Here is a 22,223-nt window from a genome sequence, read left to right as displayed (position 1 = left end):
TCAGGGAAAAGAATCTGCCTTTTCCCTAATGGTAGAAAAAAGTGCTGCCTCCCCAGCCCTGCTCCAGAGCTCTGGGTGCACATGGGGACCATGGAATGACACAGGAGCTTGAATTAGGGTAACTATGAAGAATTCAGCTCCAAGTAAAAGAGCAGAAGAGGATCTGCTGTCCTACAAACCAGCGACCACTTCTCAGCATCCCAGGATGTCTGACACCTGTACCCAGGATGTGAATCCTTCATCCCTGCAGCATTCCATGTGCATGCTTTCAGATTACCCCTGAAAGGACAACGATGAATTACACTTACTGTCCTCCAAACAGCTGCATCCCCAGCAAAGCAAACACCACAATGAAAAGGAAGAGCAGGAAAAGCAAACTGATGATGGACTTCATGGAGTTCAGCAAGGAGACCACCAGATTCCTCAGGGAATTCCAGTACCTGCATTGGAGATCAGAGCAGCAGGGAGAGAACATGAGAGGGAGAAGAGCCTCTGGTAAGAAACTAATACAATCTATTATTATAGAAAAGGAAAAGAATGGCCAGGAATATCAGCATCTTTAAATGACTCTCCATGACTGGAAAATACAGCTCACTGAGGAGCAAAACTTCTTGTAGGATCTCAAGGGCAGAGATGGCCACCTCGGTGCACATGTACCCATGCGGAGCAGTTGTATGCAACGGCAGTGTTTGGTTTAATTCCTCAGTAACTCCTTTCTTGATGCAGATCTCAACCTTTCTGTATTTTCTCCTTCAGCATGGCAGCCAGCAGGGGTGTCCAACCAGGGATGTATCAATGTCATGAATGGGGACAGCGAAAACCTCCCTTTGTAAGACACAAATCAGCTCATTTCCAGTGTGATGTCTTTGTGGTGTCTGTCCAGCTTGTCAGATGTCAATACCCGTAAGTGGAAAACTCCCACATGTTCAGACATCTATGATTTCTGTAGATGCTCAACACACGCATTCATGCAAAAGGAATCTATTCCATTCACGCACGATGCCTTCACCGTGGGGCAATTCAACCACATGGTTTAAGCATCCAGGACCAAGCAACAGCTTCGGACAATGAAAACAAATCTGGGACATTAACTCCAACTTGGCAAGAGGGAATGGCTCAGCATGAATCCTGCCTGACACATGCAAGTCGCCTCTGGCCAGATACCGAAGTTAGTTTGCTTTTATCCCTCCTGTCCCCTGAGATGGCTCCTGGCACACTCAGAGTCAGGCACATTGAGTGACAACGTGCGGGAGGGTGCTCAGGAACAGCTCTCTTTCCTGGCTTTATTGCCCTGCTGGGAACAGGCAGGGAGCATTTATATTAGGAAAATTAATGAATCAGAAAATGCAGAAAGAGCTATCAAGCAGAGGAGCTCTTTGACAATCTCCTGTTGGACAGACAGGCAGAACAACAGGGCTGGAGCAGACGGGAGGGATCGAGTGATTTAGAGCCATTTCACGTGTCCTCTGATGAAAGTTTTGAGACCATGGGGGAAGATTTTCCTCTCTTTTTGTGCAGTGACTTTCCTCTTCTCCACCACCCAGCACCAAGAGCTGCCATTCAGAGGCCACTCTCAGCAGCAGCTCTACCATCCTGGCCTGTGTGTCCTCTGTCTGCAGTTTTAGAGACAGATACATGCTAAGCTCCTTCCTGCAGCGCAGCTTGGGTATCCAGCAGAAGGAAGCCCATGGATTCCTCCCATTTGATGGGGAGAAAAGCTCAGAGCTTGAGTCAGAAGCACAGAAACACCATCCTTTCTCTTCTCTTTATCTTTGTTTCCCTCCTCTTCCTTACCACAGGTGTAGCTGGGAGAGCTGAACCACCCCATGGTTCTCTGTACTGATGTGCATCCCAGGAGAAGCAGGATCTTGCATTCCCATTGACCCATTCCAAGAAGAGTTATGTCATCATACAATGACAGAGAGTTTCAGGGGAATCTCTCAGGACCAGATCTAGTCAGGGTTACACTCTTCAGCAAAAGGGGCTGAGCTTCTATCATTGGAGATGGAGGAAGCATTTACTGCTCACATGGCTCTCCCCCATTTGACCCAACAGCTTCAAGCAATGCCTGCCACAAAAGCAGCTAACACAACCGTGCCTGAAACACATGGGGAGGCTCTGCCTTGCCCTGGAATAGCTCAGCACCAAATCCTGCCTGAATACACAGAGCCAGGATATAAATAGGAGCTGCATTTCTACAAGTGCCAGTCCCCATTCAGTTCTGTGATGACAAAGAGGAGAACATGTGAAGCTGTTTTCTTCTTGTCCTCTTTGCTGGATTTTACCCCTTCTTTAGGTGTGTCCACTCATAGTGCAGCTTTCTGCCACATTTCAGGCTGACTGTAATTTAACTTCTTAACTACTGCATCACTCTGCTGTCTGTAGGCACCGATTTGGGAGATGTGAATCAGAAGGTCTAATACCATCGATTATTCAAGGCATTGGATTGCAACTGGCTTTTATTAAACACAAAGGAAAAAAAGGACATGGATTTTCAGAGGAAAGTTTCTATGAAAGAGATGGGAAAAAGAAAACTACTGAGGGACAGGATGTAAAATAAAGACTGTAATGAGAGCACGTAGGCAGCAATCTGTGCCTTGTGCCACTGCTTTGGTCACTCTCCATGAATGATGCTAGGGCTGAGCTGGTCAGGCACTGGGAGAATGTGGCCCAGCAACAATGAGCTACCTCCATGTGAGCTGGGGATGAGACATGGCTTCTGGTAACGCAATGAACACATTTATCATGTCAGGTTCAAAAATAACATGGTGAGGTCAAGGGAACTTCAACATCAGTGAGGTGAGAGTTTCATTGGCTGTTCTAAGAAGGGGAATAGCACTCAGCTGGTTCCATGATGTGCTTTGCTAAGTTACATCTCAGGCCTAAACCTTTATTACATTGGCTAAGAACCTGAATAGTCAAAACTTGCAAGAAAGATCAATTTAGCATGTAAAAATGTCCAAAATTATTTAAAAGTACAACACACAATCAGACACATTGAATCTCAGTAGCTCTGGATAAAATTAACTGCTGACTTGCTATGAATTTCCTACAAATCCTGGAGTTTTCCATAACTAGCAGTAGCTCACAGGTGATGTTACAGTGATATTTGTGGGGCAGGCATCCACCTGTTTTGCTGAACATTCATAGAGCTTCACATTTCCAACTCCTTTGTTCCCCAGTACAAATGGCACAGTGTCCCACACAGCTCTTGGGTCTACGTGATGATTAGCAAATGAGCAAATCTTGCAGAGCTGACAAAACCCATGTGCCTGAATAGCTGCGAAAGTACCTGGGTACTCTAAATTACTGTTCTCAACTGTGATAACTTGTGCTCCATCAATCTGAGATGGCTGGGTTTGCTTTGGAGGGAGATGCTGTCCCCCCTTTTGTTACTTTAAGCTAAGAACAACTAAGGAAGTGACGGAAAGAGAGGAGATATGAGGAGGTAATGGTCTAAATGGTGTAAAAAAAAAAAAAAAGAAAAAGGTGGAAAACAACAGCAGCATCAATTTTCACGCCATAATTTTGAAATCCTGCAGAAATTGCTCTAGATGGATTTCTAAATTGCTACTGCCAGCATATGTTAGTGCAATGCATGAGCATGAAGACAACTGAAAAGCTGGGGCAAGCCAACTCCTGGTGACAATTCAGCTTCTCAGGCTCAAGGCTGAAAACCTCAGACATACCCAGAGCAGACACAGCACAGGCAGCAGCAACACACTTCATATTTGTGTGAACACAGTGGTTCAGGTGCCAGGATTTGGTACTTACCAATAATCAGGGGAGCTTGGTATTTCCTAAATACTAAGGATTTCCTAAATACTTAAGGAACAGTCACTGGCTCCACAGCAGATAAGGACAGTGGGCAGCTTATGGAGCTTAGAAAATGGATAAACTTTTTTCTCTTATCACAAGAAATAAGTGATCAGCTTGTGAGATTTTTGTTTCAAGGAAGCCTAAAACCAAAGAAAAGAAGGACGCTCTCATGCTCATCACTGCACTGTGGAGTCTTCTACCCAAGGACAGACAAACCTCCACAAGATCCTGGGGAAAGGGCTATTAAAAGTTCTTGTGGATGCAAACACAGGCTCAGGAACTCCCTAAACTGCCAGAAACATGGATAGCCCAGCCAAGGAAAGGGAAACTTCTTTTCCTGCCTCCTATTAGAGTCAGTGCAGATGTACAACGTTAGGACTAACAAGAGTGTTATCCTGCTGATGATACAGGTTCCGTATGGTGCTAAAAGTCTAATCTGAGCAGAAGGGGAGCTGGACTTACTTTGTTACTTTGAATATCCTCAGCAGTCGAAGCGCTCTCAGGACACTGATGCCAAAGGAGGTACCTGGTTTCACTGCAGCCCAAATGACTTCAAATATACTTCCCACGATCACCTGCAACAAGAGTCCATTTTACATAAAGCAAAACTTCTGCTTAGTTCTTCGCGGTTCACCTAAGGAGGCTGATGACAGAACAAGAATGAGAGCGAGGTCTGTGCTGGCTTTCTTATGAAGGCTTCAGCAATATCATGAGTTAGCCAACAACACTAAAAGACCTTGATCCAACTTCTTCAGGAACTTCTGTTTGAGGAGAGGAGCCTTGGGCAAGGGCCTGTAGGGACAGGCCAAGGGGAATGGCTTTAACCTGCCAGAGGGGAGACTGAGATGAGCTCTTAGGCAGAAGCTCTTCCCTGTGAGGGTGCTGAGGCGCTGGCACAGGGTGCCCAGAGAAGCTGTGGCTGCCCCATCCCTGGCAGTGTTCAAGGCCAGGTTGGACACAGGGGCTTGGAGCAAGCTGCTCCAGTGGAAGGGGTCCCTGCCTGTGGCAGGGGTTGGAGCTGGAGGAGCTTTAAGGTTCCTTCCAACACGAACCAGGCTGGGATACTATGAACTTTCTGCATTCCAGTCTACAAAAGGGCAAGACCAAACGCCAACACTTGATTTTCCCACCCAATGCAGCATAGTCAGTACAGCCTGCAGATGCAGGGGACACTGCCCCATCCTCCCCTTCCCATCTAAAGCACCAGAAGTCTTTCATACACAGCAGTGCAGAAGCTGTGTATGAAGAGTTCAGACACAGTGCTCCATACCTGATACTAATGAAGCATCAGGTGTGGGCAAGATTACCTGAAACTTCTGGCAACTGAGAGTCTTTAGGAGAGCAATTAAGGTAATAGCTATTAAGAGATCCTGAAAATCTCTAGCACGTAGAGCCCATCATCAGCTAGACTCTCAGGTTATTAAAAAATAGTCCTAAATCAAGGTGATTTTTAGGTTTTGTTGTGTTTTCCTTGCTTGTTTTAATGTTAGCAGAGGATTAACTTCAAGTGATAAAGAAATCTCTGAAATCCTTTATTAAATAAAGCACAAAATAACCCCTAATGAGTTAAGCACAATTGCAAAGGACAATTATATCCACACAGGTTACTGCACAGTTAATAAGACAGGCATTTGGCTGCCAATTGCAGTTATTACTTGCATTAACCCAGCATCTCAGAGCTCCCATTGACCACGGTCCCCAGTTGCATGAAGCACCATAAACACGTTATCACCAGACCCCTGAAAGCAGCTGGCTTGCGTTGTGAGAGGGAGCCGTAATGGGAACTCAGTGCTGGAAGAGCTGTGTCTGAATACCTGAGCAGTGCTGGGAGACTCAGCAGCTTGGAAACAGAAATTTGAATGTTGTTTCAAAACTACAGCACTGCTTGTAGCTTCTCTGCAACAAATGCTGTACCCTCAGCTTCCAGAAAATGCAGAGGAAAGGCAAAGACAGAGCATCTGCTGATCCAGTCCCTTCCATCAGAAAAAGAAGGAACAAAACTACTCTCCCACAGTCTTTCACTCTTGAGATTCCCTCATGAATCAGCAGAAACCTTTCCTGAGACACTCCATATGTGTCTCCTCTGATAATTAATTTTGCTGTCATCTCCACACGGCCTCCTGGGAGCTTGTTTCACATGAGACCTCACTGGACTGTTGCTCCCAAGACTGATGCCGCTGTGATTTGTTGTTTCACTTTTTGCATTTGAATGGTTTCATCTTGATGGTTTGTCAAACTAAACTGACTGCAGATCCCCGTGATGTCCCAGCGGGGGTGAAGTAGCTGAATTAATTCTGGAGGCTGGAAGGTGGGCGAGGAGGAAGAAACATAGATAGAAGCTGGATCCCTATGGATCCTCTAAAGAAGGAAGAGTTAGACCAACAGCTTTACCTCCTGGGAAACACTTATTTCCAGTGCTGCGCTCACAATAGCATGATGCAAAGCAGAGAGACCAATAGGTTCATTTCTTGCTTAGGCCAAGCTCTTAATTCTCCCATAACAGGAGGCTGGAACTAGATGAGCTTTAAGGTCCCTTCCATTCTAGGATTCTATAATAGCTGTAGCCTTGGATTTAGGAATGGTCACTTACTGAAGGTAAGAATGCTTCCTCTCCTTCATTGCCAGAGCAAACCTAAAGCAAGGAATTTTGCTCCATGGGGCAGAAGAATCACTCCCAGCGTTTTGGCAGATAAAGACTATAAACAACAGACTAAATCTTGAAGAGAAGGACTGGATGATATGTACAATGACCTGTTTCCCTCTTGCCTGTGGCTATATCATAAGCTTCATATCTAGTTTGCTAAAGAAACCTTCTAGACTGCTTCCAGCTCTGGGATGCAGTGCTCAGCCCACTCTAAAGGTGAGAAATGCCGAGTTAACCTGTGTGAGGACACCTTACAGCCTAATAGCTTTCAATGAATAAATTAACATCTGCATGCAACGTTCCTTGTTAGACAGAGTCAAAACTGACCCCATTATTGACACTTCAATGCTGTAGTTCTAACATGAAGAGGAGAGACCGTATTTCTGCAGTAAAAGGATGTGAGTTATTACCTTTCTGTCACCTAATCATGTGTTTAGGCTTCTGCTTCTGGGCACTCATGTCTGAAAAGTGCTGTCTATGTATCTTGAGGTAAAGGCCATTAAATGGTTGACTGGGGAGGTAAGCAATAAGATGGGGGGGGGGTTGTCTTTCAATCACCTCATTTAAATGGGAGAGAGAACCTCTCAGTAATCAGAGCATTTACTGGTGCTGATGCTGCGAACACCCTCTAGCTTGATGAGGAAATGCAATCCCCAGCTGTCACATTTCTTCAAAAAGGATGATAACTAGGGGAAGCTTAATGTGTCTCATTGCAGCTCATTTATACAATGACAGCTTCCCACAGAAGGCACACACACAGCACCATTCCCCATGGATTCCCACACTCACCCTTAAATGCCCAGCCCCACTGAATAAAGGGAAAACCACATGTTCGTCCACAAGACTTACCCCAAAGTCAAAGCAGTTGAATGAAGAGTGGAAGTAATTCCTCGGCCCCAGCCCATACATCTTCAAAGACATCTCAGTAAGGAACAGACCCAGAAAAACAAACTCTGCAAAATCTGCAAACAGGAGAAGAGATTAAATTAGTCCGCAAGACCTTGGTAGGCAGACCTCGCCATGTGGGGAACAAGGGTAATTGTTCACAACACTGACTGCCTCCTGCCAGGAGAAAATCCCTCTGGAATGGCAAACAGGACCCTGAGGACAACTTCACATAATTATTTCTATACGCACCACGAGCTGTATTCAGCCTTCAGGAACTGTGAAGGCAGTGCTTCATGTGTACTCTGGAAAGGTGGTATGAGCATTAAATAACACCCTCATCATCTCTGTAAGGGAGTTTCAAAAGAAAGCTCTGGATCTAAAGGTCTCATCGCTAAAGGTCTCATTTAATTGCACAGATAATGCTTTGCAAATGTGCGTTTGGGACTTCTGTACCTACACATGACAGGCACTTTTGGGAGCAGGGTGTAAGCTTTTGTAACATCCTCTCATGATAAAAATACCTTCAGATGCAACGGAACTGCTGCCTCTGAGAGCTCATATTCAGAGGTGTTGTGTCTACTGTTAGCACGTAACCACATTTATTTTTATTATGTCAGTATAACCATATAATTATGGAAGAACAAGTTTTGTTTCCTTCTGCTTCACATAGCACGGGCAAATAGGCTGTGAAGCTTTTGATGAGGAAATTTATCACCTATGATGAAACAAAGGGCAGAAAGAAAATATAGCTGGAGACTGCAATTTCCACATCACGTTTTTAGGTCTTGAAGCTACAGAAAACACTGCCTTTGGCATTTTAAGTCATGCAAGTTTAAACCTGGAGGGCAATAAGCAACAGCAACAATGGAATATTAAAAAACAAACATGAAAAGGGCAAAACCCCCTCTACATTACCAAAACAAACCAAATAGCGTAAGGCAAACCTCTCCCTCTACAGAAATGATGAGGGAAAGAATCAAACTTCACAGAGTGGAAATTAATCACATTGCTTAGTGCAGTACAGAAGGTTCTCAGATGCTGGAGCTGCATAGAAGCTACAGGAAAGTTATCTTCTATAATTTCAGTTTTATCACTTCAGGAATAATAAGGACGGTACCAAACTTCTCTCAAAGGTGCACACAGACATACAGGGGGCAACACATGCAAGAACACACAAGGCAAGGAGGAAGATTTCAGCTAGATAATCCTGAATCCCAAGTGCTTTGTACACCACCTGCAATATGTGGCTTCAGCTAATGAGTGTGGGGAAAGAGATGAGGGAATGCATGGCTTTCACTCCATGCACGGCCTCGCACATTCATACTGAGTGTGGCTGGCCCAGGCCCATCTCCCATTGCTGCTTGTCTTTTGGAATTGCTTGGAAAAAATACAGCTTCAATTATCAAAAAATAAAAAGGGGTTTTAAATTTCAAATGAAAGGCAGTCATGGAATAGCATAGGCATAAAGAGACATGAAATCCAGGAAGCATTAATCAGATGAGAAAGGCTTTATTAACACTTCAGTGAGGAGCCTACAAGGACACTTCTGCCAACATTTGCAATAGAGAAGAAAATACAAGGAGAGTATTAATTATACCATGCAACCTACTCCTCTTGAAAATAGGAGCAATATCATTAAAGGAAACTATCAAAGGCAGAGTGTTCACATTTGAGGAATAAGATGTCAAAGTATGAAGTCTGCCAACTTCTCAGCCTTTTTCCTACTGAGAGGTAGACTCCATCCACTGGATCTCAGTGCTCAGGGAAAGCACATGAAGGAGCAAGCATGCCTCCATCTCCCTTTGAACTTGGATCTTGCTTCTCCAAGCAAGACATCTGCATCATGCTGCAACTTTCCTCTCCTTTCTGATATCAGATGCTCAACAAACAAACAGTTGTTTCCAGCACAAGGGATCCCAGTGTAGGGAGTTATCCACAGTTTCACTGGCAACCCATCTGACTACATGAGTGCAGAGGGTGTGAGAAAGGGACCAGGAAACCAATGGCAGGCATAAAATGAGATGGCTGACAAGTTCAGGAATACAAAACCACATAGTTTTAAAAAAAAACACATGTTCAGTGGTATTGAATTCCTTTGCACTGAATTAAAAAGATCATAATTGTGAACTAAGAATGTTAAAATCCTGAATTATTAATAGCTGGCCACATAAACCTGAAGCTTAAGCTAGTTTCCAGGTCACATCCTGAACTTCCATTCTGCACCACATGTACTTTGGAAATGGTAAGAAATAGAAGGCAAAACTCCCCCGTAAAGCATATGCAACTTCTCTGGATGTGAAAGAATTTTTGCTGTTGCTGTCACCCATTTCATTAGCCCGGAGGGAAAGCTTGTCCAGCGTTTGTGCTGACAAGAGTCTCTTCTTGCTGGGTAGTTATCACTTACGTCTTCAGCTTCATGCTTGGCAGAGCTCAGCAAGCCCAATGGTGCTTATTGGAATGACTTCAGTGGAAAGTCTCCCTGTCACAAGGTTTGACACTAAGCCAGGGCTTTGAAACTGGTGGCCTTGCTTAGTTAGCAGACAAAAGTTAAAATCATAGGGAGGGGTTGTAGATCAGACTACAGAAAGCATTGCACATCCTCCTGCTGCTTCATATCTCACACTGGCACGAAGATTCTCATCCTCTTATCTGTTCACCAGACTCACCTTTAAGAGCTACATTCCAGGTACATCCCATAAGCTTCCACAGAGTAACAAAATACTAGGTAGGGGGAGTTTTACTGTTATTTTCACCAATAAATCTCAGTGCGTTTTGCCAAGACAATTTTCATAGTTGCAAAAGAAGAAGAAGGAGGAAAGAAACAAGGATTAATGTTCAGTCACCCATCTGGCAGAAGTACGAACAAAACCCAGGTATCAACAAGTGCAATGTTCCATCATCGGACTGACACATCCTGCAAATACACATGTAAAACCAGGATATCGTAGGAGAAAAAAAAGCTAGCAAAGGTCCTCGCTAAATAAAACAAAACCAAGAAATATTTGATTGAAAAAAAAAGCAACAGGAAACATTAGAAACTCAGAACGTCCAAGAAACAACTCTCTTCTGTTACTCTTTAAAGAGCCACCCAGCTTGACCCTTCACAGCTGATGACTCCCATCTAGATCAGAGTTCAAACCAGACAGTGACAGCTCTATTTCAGCAGGTACCACGTACTACAAATCATAGCACTGTGAGGGCAAGGGATGGAGGCAAGGAGGTGAGGAAAATATGAACACAGTGAACAACTTGGGCAGAGGGAATTGACTTGCAATGAATCAGCTTCTCCAGTGGCAGATCAGAAGCATCATTTTTTCTGACATGGCCTTGCCTATATAATTGCAAATGAAATTTCATTGTTTGGACCTCCTGGTATTCAGACCCCACATGTAATTCAATCTGCCTTAAGCAGAAGCATTTTGTAATGTGATTTAAGGGAAAAAAGTTTGATACAAATACTCTCATTTCAAATTTGTGCCATTGGCAAAGACTGTGCTAGCATCTTTTTGTCCTGCATGTTTGAATTAGACAGTTAGCAGCTCTTTTTTGTCAATCACCCGTGGATTAATTCCATTTCTGCCCTGTCCCCAAGTCCATTGTCATTAGGAGTAGATGCTTTGGTTTTCTTTCCTCATCCTTCTCACACATTAAGCCAACCATGAAGAGAACCTCAATGGAGTACAACTTCCTGCTCTTAGACAAAGCAGACGTGAAACATTCAGCAGCCATAAAGAAATATGCTCACTCCAGAAAGCCTTTTTACTCACAGTTGCAAATGTTGCATATTTATATCCGGAGGGAGCTGGCTATCTACTTCAAAGGCAAACACAACATCATCAAAAAGGCCTAATTGTACCAGGCACATGGTGCAGCATAGCACACAGGGAAGATGTTCTCAGGCCAAAATGGCTAAAATACTGTTTTCAAATATTGTATTTATCAGAAAGGAGACATTCTGGACCTTGGTTTTAGACAGTTGTAAATTTAGGAGCAAGTCCAGGATCACTGTAATGTTAGCTTTAGAAACACTGAGAGCGCTGATTCAGGGAGGGCAGCCACAAGGGAAGGGAAGACCCATGAGAGGGCTTGCAAGCGAAGCCTTACTGATCCTAAAACCTTCTCACCATGCACCCTAAAGCCCACCCTGTGGAGGCTAAAGAACTCTGGTTCCCAACTGGAAAATACCTTAATCCTGCACTTCCATTTTGTGCCCACGTTATGGATTTTGCCAGCTTGTTGCCCTCAGTTGAAGATGCATCTTTGCTGCTACGAGATCTTGGTGATGCATTTTGAGTCTAGACTACAGAGTTGTCTTCTGACAGAAGGCTCTGCTTTCTGAGGACACTGGCAGTGGTAGAAATTAATGCAAACAGATGACAACCATGGGTGGCTGCATGAGAAACTGCAACTTATTCAACAGAAGGTCCATGCTTCAGTGAGCAAAACATGCCATGCGTCCATGTGTAGTATGGCAAAAAGTCCTATTGTAATTTGGTACGGGAGTCTTTTCATACAGAGAAGGAAAATCTCTGATCTAATTCAGGGATAATTACAGGGCCATAAAGGATGTCCTGTTATTCATCACACCCCAAGAGTTCAAAGAATTCCTCATCAAATCTAAACTAAAGGAATCCCAAGCCTCTTCTAAAGCTCCTACACCTCCTTTTCCAAAGCAATTGCAGTACTATGGAATATCAAGCAGAGAAAGCTAATCAGAACAATTCAAGAACAGAAAATCTCAAAGAAAAGACCAAGGGAAAAATAAATCAGTGAGGACCCACAGGCTTCTGCCGCCCGTTAAGTAAAATTAATCTGTAATGTAATCAGACTTCTCCACAGAGAGACAGGTATAATTGAATTAGAGGTGCCTGGGTAGAGTTTCAGAGTTTAGTGGATCCTCCCAGACTTTCCCACCCTCGTCTCCCACTTCTACAAGCTCACAAAACTCTTTCTCAGTTCATTTCTAAGCACCTTCCCTGAGACAACATAATTAGAATTGGCTACTTCTCTCTTGCTCTACGTCAGACAAACCAAGTCCTGCTCCTGTATAGCAAAGTTCATTCATCATGGATTAACCTTAAAGCCATTTTTAAATTGTCACTCTTAGAGTTGAAGGATTTTGCCAAGTATTTCCAGGAGCTGTTTAAATTCCCCTGCTTTTGTGATATCTTGTTCTGCCTTTAACTAATAGATTTGTACACAAATCTGGGGTGGGACAGGGCTTTCAAGGAGCACTCCCCAATAGGTTAAGCCACTTAGGGAGCGGAATGTGTTACTTTGGGGTCAAGTCAGGCTGGCTGTGATTTAGGGCAGGCAGAGGTGAGTGGGGCCAAGTCCAGTTTTACCATGACCACAATAACAAAGCAACCAGTTACAAACAAAGTCCCACACCTCTTAAGGCATAAAATATTCCCTGCAATCAAGGTTAAACTTTAAACATAGGAAAGATTATGCTATGAAAACTTGATTTAACTTAGATCTTAGGCAGAAGCTCTTCCCTGTGAGGGTGCTGAGGCGCTGGCACAGGGTGCCCAGAGAAGCTGTGGCTGCCCCATCCCTGGCAGTGTTCAAGGCCAGGTTGGACACAGGGGCTTGGAGCAAGCTGCTCTAGTGGAAGGGGTCCCTGCCCATGGCAGGGGCTGGGACTGGATGAGCTTTAAGGTCCCTTCCAACACAAACCATTCTAGGATTCCAAAATCCCCCAGGAAAATGGGCAGAAACCTTTAGTTCATTACCCATGCAAAGGCAGGCTGGGAGGATGAGGATTTAAACTCCCAAGAGGTTCTATGCTGTTTTTTGATTTTTACATAAAAAATAAGCCAATGGGATGCCTCATTCTTAGCTAGGTGGTACCCTAACACCAAGAAATCAAAGTATGCTACCCAAGTGTTCCTGAAACTAATTGACAATCCTGTTAGGGACACATGCAGAGCTCCTGAAAGAAGGATCCACCCAACACCTGATCCCAGGCACAGCACGATTTCAACTTTCCCTACGTTTCATCTTCAGCTGAGGTAGGTTAGAAGCCTAATTTGTGGCCTCTGTCCCATGTACATTTCCCACCTGAAGCTGTAGCTTTAATTCTAATCAACAGAAACATCCCTCCCAGCTCTCGTATGAACATCAAGTAGAATTTGCTGGCTTACGGATTTCTTTCTGTTCTCTTAGAGAAGTTACACAGAAGGTGTTCCCACAACTGAGTTTGTAAATCTGAAGCCTTTTTTTGAGTTGAAAGACTTAAAATTAGTTTTTTTCTAACATTTACTCCTACTTCAAGAGAAAATCCTAAACCTTAAATTTGCGATTATTCTGCCAGTGTAGCATGCTATATCCTCTGTTAATCTTAGGAAATGAGTGAGTAAGAATGACTTCTGTGTAGTCTGTCTTTCTTTTTGGTCTAAATCTTGGGAAAAAAAAAAAGAAGGAAAAAGGAAAAATCAAAAAACAAACAATAAACCCAGAGTTGAAAGAAGCATCTCTCATTAGTGCTCCAGTTACCTGATGCTATTAATGTTTCAGCAAGCATTAAGAGCGAGGTTTTGAAGCCAGAGCTGCGAGTGTTCTTGAGCTTCTAGGTGTATGAAACAAAAACTTCAGGTGTTTGCTTCCTTATAATAAGGTAAAACCTAAGGATCTGGGGCTAGAAATATTTAGCTTTCTAATTGATACAGAAATCAAATAGATGTAGGTAGATAAGTCAAAAATTATGGAGCTAGACTGTTTGCAGTATCTGGGGGGGGTGTCCTAGTCTTCTGTTCTCTTGCTTCAGAAGTTTGACTAAACAAATTCTGAACTAGCCACATCTGAATATCAAGTGCTGAACAACAGATTGGTTCCTGGCCATTTTATAGTCAGAAGTGGTCAATGCAATGGCTCTCTCTTCCAGAAACAGATCCTCCATCCCTTCCCATCAGAAGGATGAAATTGCAGTGTCCCACTTTCAGCATCACCATATTCTTATCTTACTGATTTGTAACAGTTTTCCAGCTCTAGGAGTCACAACCTTCATTAAAATAGAGTAAAAAGCTCTGTCCCTCACCCTCCACGGTTGTTAAAATGGGTTTCACAAGCAAGTCTGCAACCTCAGTGTAACATTGATGTTTAAAGGCTTTGGCTGCAGAAAGCTGCCTCTGTCTGTTATTCAGCATAGCACAAAACAATATGCAATTTAAATAAAAATAATCATACTTCAAAAGCACTTACAGACTATCTGAAGACTAGACTGATAGGTGACCACAGGAACCAAGCTAAAATGAAAGCTTTTGCACAGATACAGTATAATCTTCTGTGTGGTATTACTATCATCACAGTTGCACATATTTTCACAGAAGGACATTGTGACATCTATCCCACCTAATCAAACACCATTAGTAAGGAAGACACAATTATCAAACAAGACCTTCTGTAAAATTGCAACCTTTTAAAGAACATGACAATAATTGCCATAACTGCAGTGAAGTAGTGTATGATTCTATAAGCACAGAGAGACATTTTTATCTTCCAGATAGCATGTGATGCTACACCAGAGACTTCAGACCTGGCAGAGCTTTAAGTGTGTCCACTGCAAAAGTCACCCATAGATGCAGCTCAGCTGCACAGTGGCATGAATTCTGCAGGTCTCTGGGAAGATACTGATTAGACAGAGAAACCTGCCTTTACCCAAGTTGACAGCCATTCCCTCTCCTTTCATAAAAGCTGCTAAGGAGCAAATCCTTCTGCCATGCTAATGGATGCGTCTAAGTTTCAGATAACGTTTAGGTTAACATTCCCATCTCAAACAAGTATCATGACCTGGCAGATTTATTCTGAATTGTGCAACTCAGTTACACTTGAGTTACTAGAAACATTCATTAATGCATTTCTGACCCTCATCTGAGGGAGGCATAGGAGGGTGAAAACCAGACCTCATGGTGATGTGACAGCAGTGCTCGGAGTGATCAAGAGTGCAAGACCTTGGTAGAGGACAGATGGAGTCCCCAGTACTCACACAGCGCAGTGGTGAGCTTCTCTGGCTGGTCATAGTGCACCATCGCAACGCAGAGTGTGTTGAGGGCAACCACGCAGAGGACGACCCAGTAGAAGCTCTGAGCTTTCACCATGCGCCGGATGAAGAACCGGAACATCTTCTCTTTCCTCCTGAAGTAGGATGAGCTCTCGTTCTTCCCACTCTTCAAACTGGCACGGGCAAAAGGAGACCCTGGCATAGAAAGAAGAGTCACCACACCACATCCCGGCCAGCAAAAAGCTGGAGGATGTTGCTGGGCACACAGATCTGCACCCGAGCACCAGAAACACGGCTGAGCAGAAAGCTGGGCACATTGACTATGGGCTGAGCAAGGGATTCTTGCTTGCAATGACATCATGAAGGATGAAAGCTGAGATTTTAGAACTTCATGAATGAATGCCCAGCATTACCATCTAAAGAAACCAGGCTTCCAACTCTATGAAGCGATCTTGAATATCCCAGTTTAACTCATAACTGTTGTGTTCCTGGTTGCCTGGAGGTTCAGCAAGAACCTGGCACAGTGGTATCGTTGCCTGCAGTGTGGAGCACATCCTCTTGAAACTGGGCAGCGCAGCTGGCAACAGGAAAGCTAGTCCCTATTTCCCCTACTCCAAGGACAGGGCAAAGACCCAGCCCTTCCTACTGAACTGAGTGAAGTCTCCTTATTTCACCCTCCAACTTCATGAATTTCTACAGCAGAGGGCTTAATGTGCCTCCCCACTTCATATTTTGGGCACAGCTACTCATTTGTACCTATTCTGCCTGTATCAGCTACATTTTGAGTCTGGTGTGAAACCCTGGAAGAGAGTCAAGTGTTTTAACAATAGGAAGTCGACGGAAAAAATGATTTCTAATGTAAGCTCTCCCCCTGTGGCAGCAGGCACTCTTCAAACAGAAGATGAAAAGGCAATCTCCGGCCAGTGCTGAGGCAGGAGAAATCAGCACACGTTACTCAGACACGTGTATCCCTTGGAGTTCATCTGCAACAGCCGCAGACCCTGTTGCCAGCAGGGAAAATCATGACTGCCACAGGCTGCCCACTACCCGGTTCCTGCTGTGCTGGCACCCCTCAGAGACTATAAGCAAACCTTGCTTATAGATGGTGTGTGGCAAGATGTTTTGTTTCACCGGAATAAGCTGCCCATGGAAGTTGTGAATGCTCCATCCATGGAAGGATGGAAAGGAAGGAAAGCCAGGTTGGAAGACGCTTGGAGCAAAATAGTCTAATGGAAGGTGTCCCTGCCACTGGCATGGGGCTAGAAATGGATGAGCTTTAAGGTCCCTTCCAACCCAAACCATACTATGATTCTAGGATAGTATGCTGTTGTCCTTCCCCATCATGGGATAGAGCCTCCCAGTAAGTAGGGCAGAGCAGGATGCACATGGTCCTGTCTTGGACAAAGCACCACGAGAGCATATAACTTGCATGGGCTGCCGTTGGAGATGGCTGAGTTACATGAACAAGGTGTTTGAGCTGTGGCAGCTGAATTTTTGAGTGTACTCCCTTACATTGCAACACTTGGCAGCAGTGGGACTCTCACCCTGTTTCATCCTGCAATAACATCAAACACAGCACCCATAAAAAGGATGAAGCATCCAGATGTGACAGCAATGGGTTCTCCAAGCCTCACAGCTACACAAGAGCAGCTGTGCTGTGTTCCCAATAGAAAGCAAGCTCTCTGCTCCATGTCACATTTTGGCTATCCACCGACATGCCAAATGCAGGGCTGGCCCTGGCCAGGCTTTGAACAAGCTCCTTGTGGAAAAGCTCAGTGATGTTCTGTTGGTTTGATAATCCTCCCTTCGGCAGTTAAAAAAAAAAAACAACCAACAAATCATACTGCTTATCTACTGCTTTAAGAAAACAAGGTGAAATACAGGTTACAGTAATGGTTACACCATATTGTAATACTGTTTAGCAGGTAAAGACTTCTCAGATATTCAAGCCAGACTATACTCTCAGATCTGCATGGCCATGTCTGTTGTCCTTTTGCCCCCTCTCTACTGGCTCTACTGATCTTCCAGAAAAGAAAAGCAGCAGTATTTAAACTGATCTCACATAGAAAACACCCACTTCTACAATCTCCACTGTCTGGCAATTAAGAATGTCCTGTGCCTGGTACAGTGTAGAGGGTGGGAAGCCAGAAGGAGCCAGCATCTACTGCTGCACGCTTATTAGTGCTGAAAGAAAGGCTGGGAGTTGGGAGGAAAGAAAAGAATAAATGCTAAGAACAACTCCGGAGAACACACCGGGAAGTCTTTACCACTATAGAGCTTTATAATATAATTATAAGGCTCATTGAGGTACTTGTGTTTGAATTAAAGTGCAACGTATTCAGTCAACGGCCAGCAAGAGACCTGTCAGAGTCTCTAGCACTCCGGTCTGCATCTTCACTCAGTAATTATATTGTTAGTTCTTCCACAATCCTTAGCTCCCATCAGCAAAACATTACCGAAAACCATCCAAAACCCCCTCTCTCAGAAACATATTCTTTATGCATAATTGCCCATCTGATCCGATTGTTTATGTTATGCAGAGTTTCAGCCTTTTCAGGAGCCTGCGCAAGTATCTGCTTTATCCATTTCTTTTTTTTCTGCCTTGTTCCATGAATCAAAGTCAAAAACACTTCTCCCAAGTGGGTGAACCACTTGCAGAAGGTGGAAAGCACTGCTGTTATTTTCCCTGCCATATGCTCCTGAGACAGTTCCCAGCTCTGCATCAGATTATCCACAAGTCCAGATGCTCCGTCATCCGTTGCCACCTGAAACGCTGAATTCCAAGATCTGTTTGCGTGGCATGGGTGCCCAGAGCCTGGAGGGACTTGGATGCGAATGCAAAGACCTCATGATTATTGCCACAAATGTTCCAAAAATGACCACTCCTTGTTATCCATGCAGGGATCAGAGCTGCTTGAAATAAATCAGAGCAAAAATGCACACGGTTGCTGCATTTTTGTCCTCTTTCAGCAACAAACCTCTCATACAACTGTCAATTTAGTCACAAAACATTCAGCCTGCTCGGTCTGGGGTAACTGTGGTCGTTCAACACTGGGTGATGGGGTCAGTATCATGCTCAGCAACATTCAATTCCTGCAACCAGGCCTTCGTTGGAACTACATACTCTTAAGGTCCTTTCCAACCCAAACTGTTCTGTGATTTAAAGGGTAAAAAAATAAAATCCAGCAGCAGCTCAAATCTGTTAAAATGTTAATGCCAAATTTCCAAGAGCATTTGAGGCACTCATGCTTGCAAGCATATATGGACATGTACTCTCAAATGTACTGTTTGTGCTGCTCCACGTATGCATCCAGGATTTGCTGCTTCGTGGTAACTGGGGTGCCAAGACATTTCTGTGGAAGATAATGAGAACATCTGCTGCTTCAGCAGCAGAACAAAATACAGACTCAAACAACAGGGACAGGAATAAGCAAACTAGCTAACTCTGAAGCAGTCAGGAAGATGTATCCCCAGCCAGCAAGTAAAAGCCCGTTACCGAAAGGTTTTTCTGTTGATGTCCTATCAGCTTCCCTTCTATGGGGTGCTGGGCACTCAGAGCCTACCTCTCCCTGCAACTCCAGACCTGCTTCCTGCCTCTCCCCCAGCAGCGTCTCAGGAGGATCCTGGTTCTCTGCTAGCTGCAGCACCAGCAGCACCTCTGTAGCCTGACAGTGTCTTAGTCACGAGAGCTGAAGACACCAAACTCACACCATCAGTATTATCCCATGCAGGATGCCACCCTCTGTATTGGAGATATGTGGGTAACTGCATGCACACGAATGTGATATCTCCATATCTAGCTTTAAAAATGTAGAGAATTGCCTTAAGATCCTCTTACAAGGCAAGACCAAGAGAACTGGGGCCTCTGCCTGGCATTTCCCAGGAACCATTGACACAACAAAGGCTGCAAAACCACACGCTGTGCATTAGTGGCGGATGTGACTAAGCGTCCACTTCCTCTCCTCCCTTCAACAGCTGAGGCTTAGAAGCACCATTTGACATATTGGGGTTTAATTAGCATGGATGTGCATGTTCCAAGCAGAATCACACTATGGCCAACACAGCACAGAGTCTCCAAGCGTCTAGGCAAGGCTCTTTAAAGGGTGCAGCATGCAATAGCTGAGCAGGACAGCGTGGGGAGAGGGTGAAACCACAAAGCTTTTTGCTTTGGGAAGTTGAGTGTTGCTGCAGGAGCAGTGGTCATTCTCCTTCTTGAAACTGCAGCTTCTGGAGGCAAGAAGTCGCTCAGAGGAAACATGACATGAACACGTTTAGGTGGAGATCTGAACCTCGGGGAATGCGAAGCCAGTACTCACCAACGGAGCAAATGTCTGTGAAATGGTCCTCACCTTCTTCAGCATGAATCAGGTCGTTTTTGCTCTTCTTTATCGCAGCTCTTTTCAACACTGTGTGCAAATTAAAGAGAAAAAGCCCCGTGAGCATTCAGAGTGGCTTCTCTCTCCCCCTCCCTTCACTCTCCAGGGACAGCATTTACTTCCCAATGCCAGCTCAAAGCTCTCACGCATGGGTAAGCTGGAGCAAACTAAGTGACCTACAACCTTGCAGGGCCTCTGCATGCTTCAGTTCCAGGGTCATTTATTTTTTTGACCTTCCAGATGTTGAAGGCTTGGCCATGCACAGATCTGCATCCTTACACTTCACCCCAGCAGATGCAGGAGGATGGGGGAGCCACTGCAGCTGCTGGACCATTCAGCACAGCAGAAAGGCTGGGCAGGGTCACTGAATCTTTCTGAGCCCCAGTGGGTTATGAGTGCTTCTATCCATTAGAAACATTAATGCTGTTTACAGTGTGCACCATTAAGAAGTTACATTTACAGTGCTCAGATAGAGTTTACCGCAGAACAATGCCTCAAGGAGCAGAAATGCTGCGTCAAAAGCAACTGCCAGAAATCATCCTCTTAATAGCACCCAGTGTACGATTCCTTCCCTCTGGGGATGTCATAACTCGTTGAAAACACACTTTGTCCAACAGCATCTCTTGTGGGGAGGGGGAACAGCTACACCGTGTTAGTTGACAGGGAAAGAGAACTGGAGGTTAAGGCTCGGAGAGGTCTGCACCATTCACCCAGTGCACAAGGGGTAAGATGGACACTGGTCCCACGACCACCTACCTGTGAAACCTTGAGAACTAGCAGAAAAAAATACGTTGACACAGTTTGGTAACAGCTTCAAGACATACAGTAACTAAGCACCATTTGCTATCAGCAGTAAGACACCCCACGGTGTGGTGATACATACTGGTCAGATGGCACACACAGCAAACCACGCACTCTGCAGCGACTGCCCTGGGGGTAGCTTTGGACAAGAAGATCCCCTCACTCTACACAAGCTTCCTGCCTTGACAGAGAAACTGAAGCGCTGCTTCCTCCACAGCTAAGGCAAGTGTTAGTGCTTCTGTCACTCCAAGAAAACACCCAGACCATCACCCAGGTTCAGAGGCTCAAAGAGGTTGCTCTCAACCTGTGATCTGGATCCCATTTTGTCTGCAAGAGGAGAGGATGCTCTGAACCTGTGATTTGGGTCCCATTTTGTTTGCAAATAAACCTGCTTTTGCTCTTTTCTTCCCCACCCAGCAGGAGGCTGAATCTTCAGTCCCAGCACTATCAGCTGCTGGGTCCTGCAGGCTGCATCTGTCTCCAGCAGATCCAGGACCAGTACTGGAACGTAACCAGACCTGAGAATAAAGTTTTATAACACTCCCTGGTGTGACTTGAGCACCTTCCTCTTTATCTTCTCCCCGAGATAACTCCTGCCTATGTTTAGCAATGAGGTCATGCTGTCTCTTCACACAACTTGGATGCAATGTCCCTCTGTTTTGGGGATGAAGATAATTTACCAGCATAGATATGGGCTGCTCCTTAGCAGTTGGCTTCAAGGCTGGGAACATTGCTGGGCTCCTTTAGCTTACTAGTATAGAATGAACTTTAGTATACCTGGGTCTTCACTCCATGGCCCGCACCCACCTCTAGTTTGCTCACAGACTACTCTTCCAGACACCCATTTCACCCTGAGACTAACAGCTCTGGCTGCACCCACGTGCTGGACAAACTTGCACAACCCACACACACCCCACGCACCCTCACACATGCACAAAGATTTGCCAAGCACACCTCAGCCCTGACCTTCTGCAGCCCCAGCTCTTCCATCCCCAAGTCCTCCCCGAGCACAGGTCACCATGCTGGCCAAGGAGGACCAGCAGCAGGGAGCCTGATGCCCAAGGAGCCGTGTGGCTCGGACTAAGGTGCAAAACCACTCATGAAACATGGCTGGTGACCTGGGCACGTGGGGCTGTGGGGAAGAAGCACTGCCCCGCTGTGCCACCTAAGCCCCTGGTGATTTGCAATCCACTCACTGTTGTAGCTGCTGCCGCTGCTAGTCTCTGCCGGTGCGGTGCCTTGTTGAATCGGCCCTTCCGAGGCGGCCCTCCCTGACAGTGAATGGGAGGAGAAAAAAAAAGAGGAGGGAAAGGGAGGGGAGGGGAAAGGAGGAGACATGGGAGGACGAAAGATGGTCAGAAAAGGGAGAGGGAAGAATCTTTAACTGAACTTTGACTGGCTGTCGCATCCTAAGAGCTCATCGGTCTGGAGGCGCAGGGAGAGCAGTCCCTGCAGCCTCACTGCACCTGCATCCGAAGCTTGGTACCTCCGGCCATCCTGCATCGCTAGGGTCACACGTCAGAAGGTAGGATCACCACACCCTGTTATGTCTTACTGCTTACATGTAACAGGGGTCTTAGTCTCTCTGTCAGATCCAGTTGGAAACCTCGGTTTAGAGCCCTGCCTTCTCTTGGTCAATGCATTTCTCTTCTGGCATCCACTCTGCAGCCTACCCCCACCACAAACTGCACGT

The 22,223-nt window shown here is 45.1% G+C and overlaps 1 protein-coding gene across 13 annotated transcripts in view; it reads right to left on the bottom strand.

Moving 5' to 3' along the window:
* Nucleotides 1-22,223, bottom strand: part of CACNA1B (calcium voltage-gated channel subunit alpha1 B) — a 297,887-nt gene that overhangs the window by 117,980 nt on the left and 157,684 nt on the right. For 7 of the 13 annotated variants that reach the window (XM_057407342.1, XM_057407353.1, XM_057407354.1 and 4 more), the window contains 6 exons: nt 21,727-21,801; nt 19,670-19,759; nt 15,339-15,548; nt 7,313-7,425; nt 4,282-4,394; nt 309-440 (listed from right to left, as the gene is read on the bottom strand). In XM_057407342.1, coding sequence (XP_057263325.1) covers nt 309-440; nt 4,282-4,394; nt 7,313-7,425; nt 15,339-15,548; nt 19,670-19,759; nt 21,727-21,801 — 733 coding nt within the window. The remainder of the gene's footprint in view (nt 1-308; nt 441-4,281; nt 4,395-7,312; nt 7,426-15,338; nt 15,549-19,669; nt 19,760-21,726; nt 21,802-22,223) is intronic. The other 6 variants (XM_057407345.1, XM_057407348.1, XM_057407347.1 and 3 more) reach the window with 3 other exon arrangements.

Source organism: Pezoporus wallicus, unplaced genomic scaffold (genome assembly GCF_028554395.1).
Source record: "Pezoporus wallicus isolate ANWC-B61680 ecotype Strahan unplaced genomic scaffold, APGP_CSIRO_Pwel_v1 contig_8234, whole genome shotgun sequence".
Lineage (NCBI taxonomy): Eukaryota > Metazoa > Chordata > Aves > Psittaciformes > Psittacidae > Pezoporus > Pezoporus wallicus.
The sequence above is the reverse complement of the archived record's forward strand: the minus strand, read 5'-3'. Positions and strand labels throughout refer to the sequence as shown.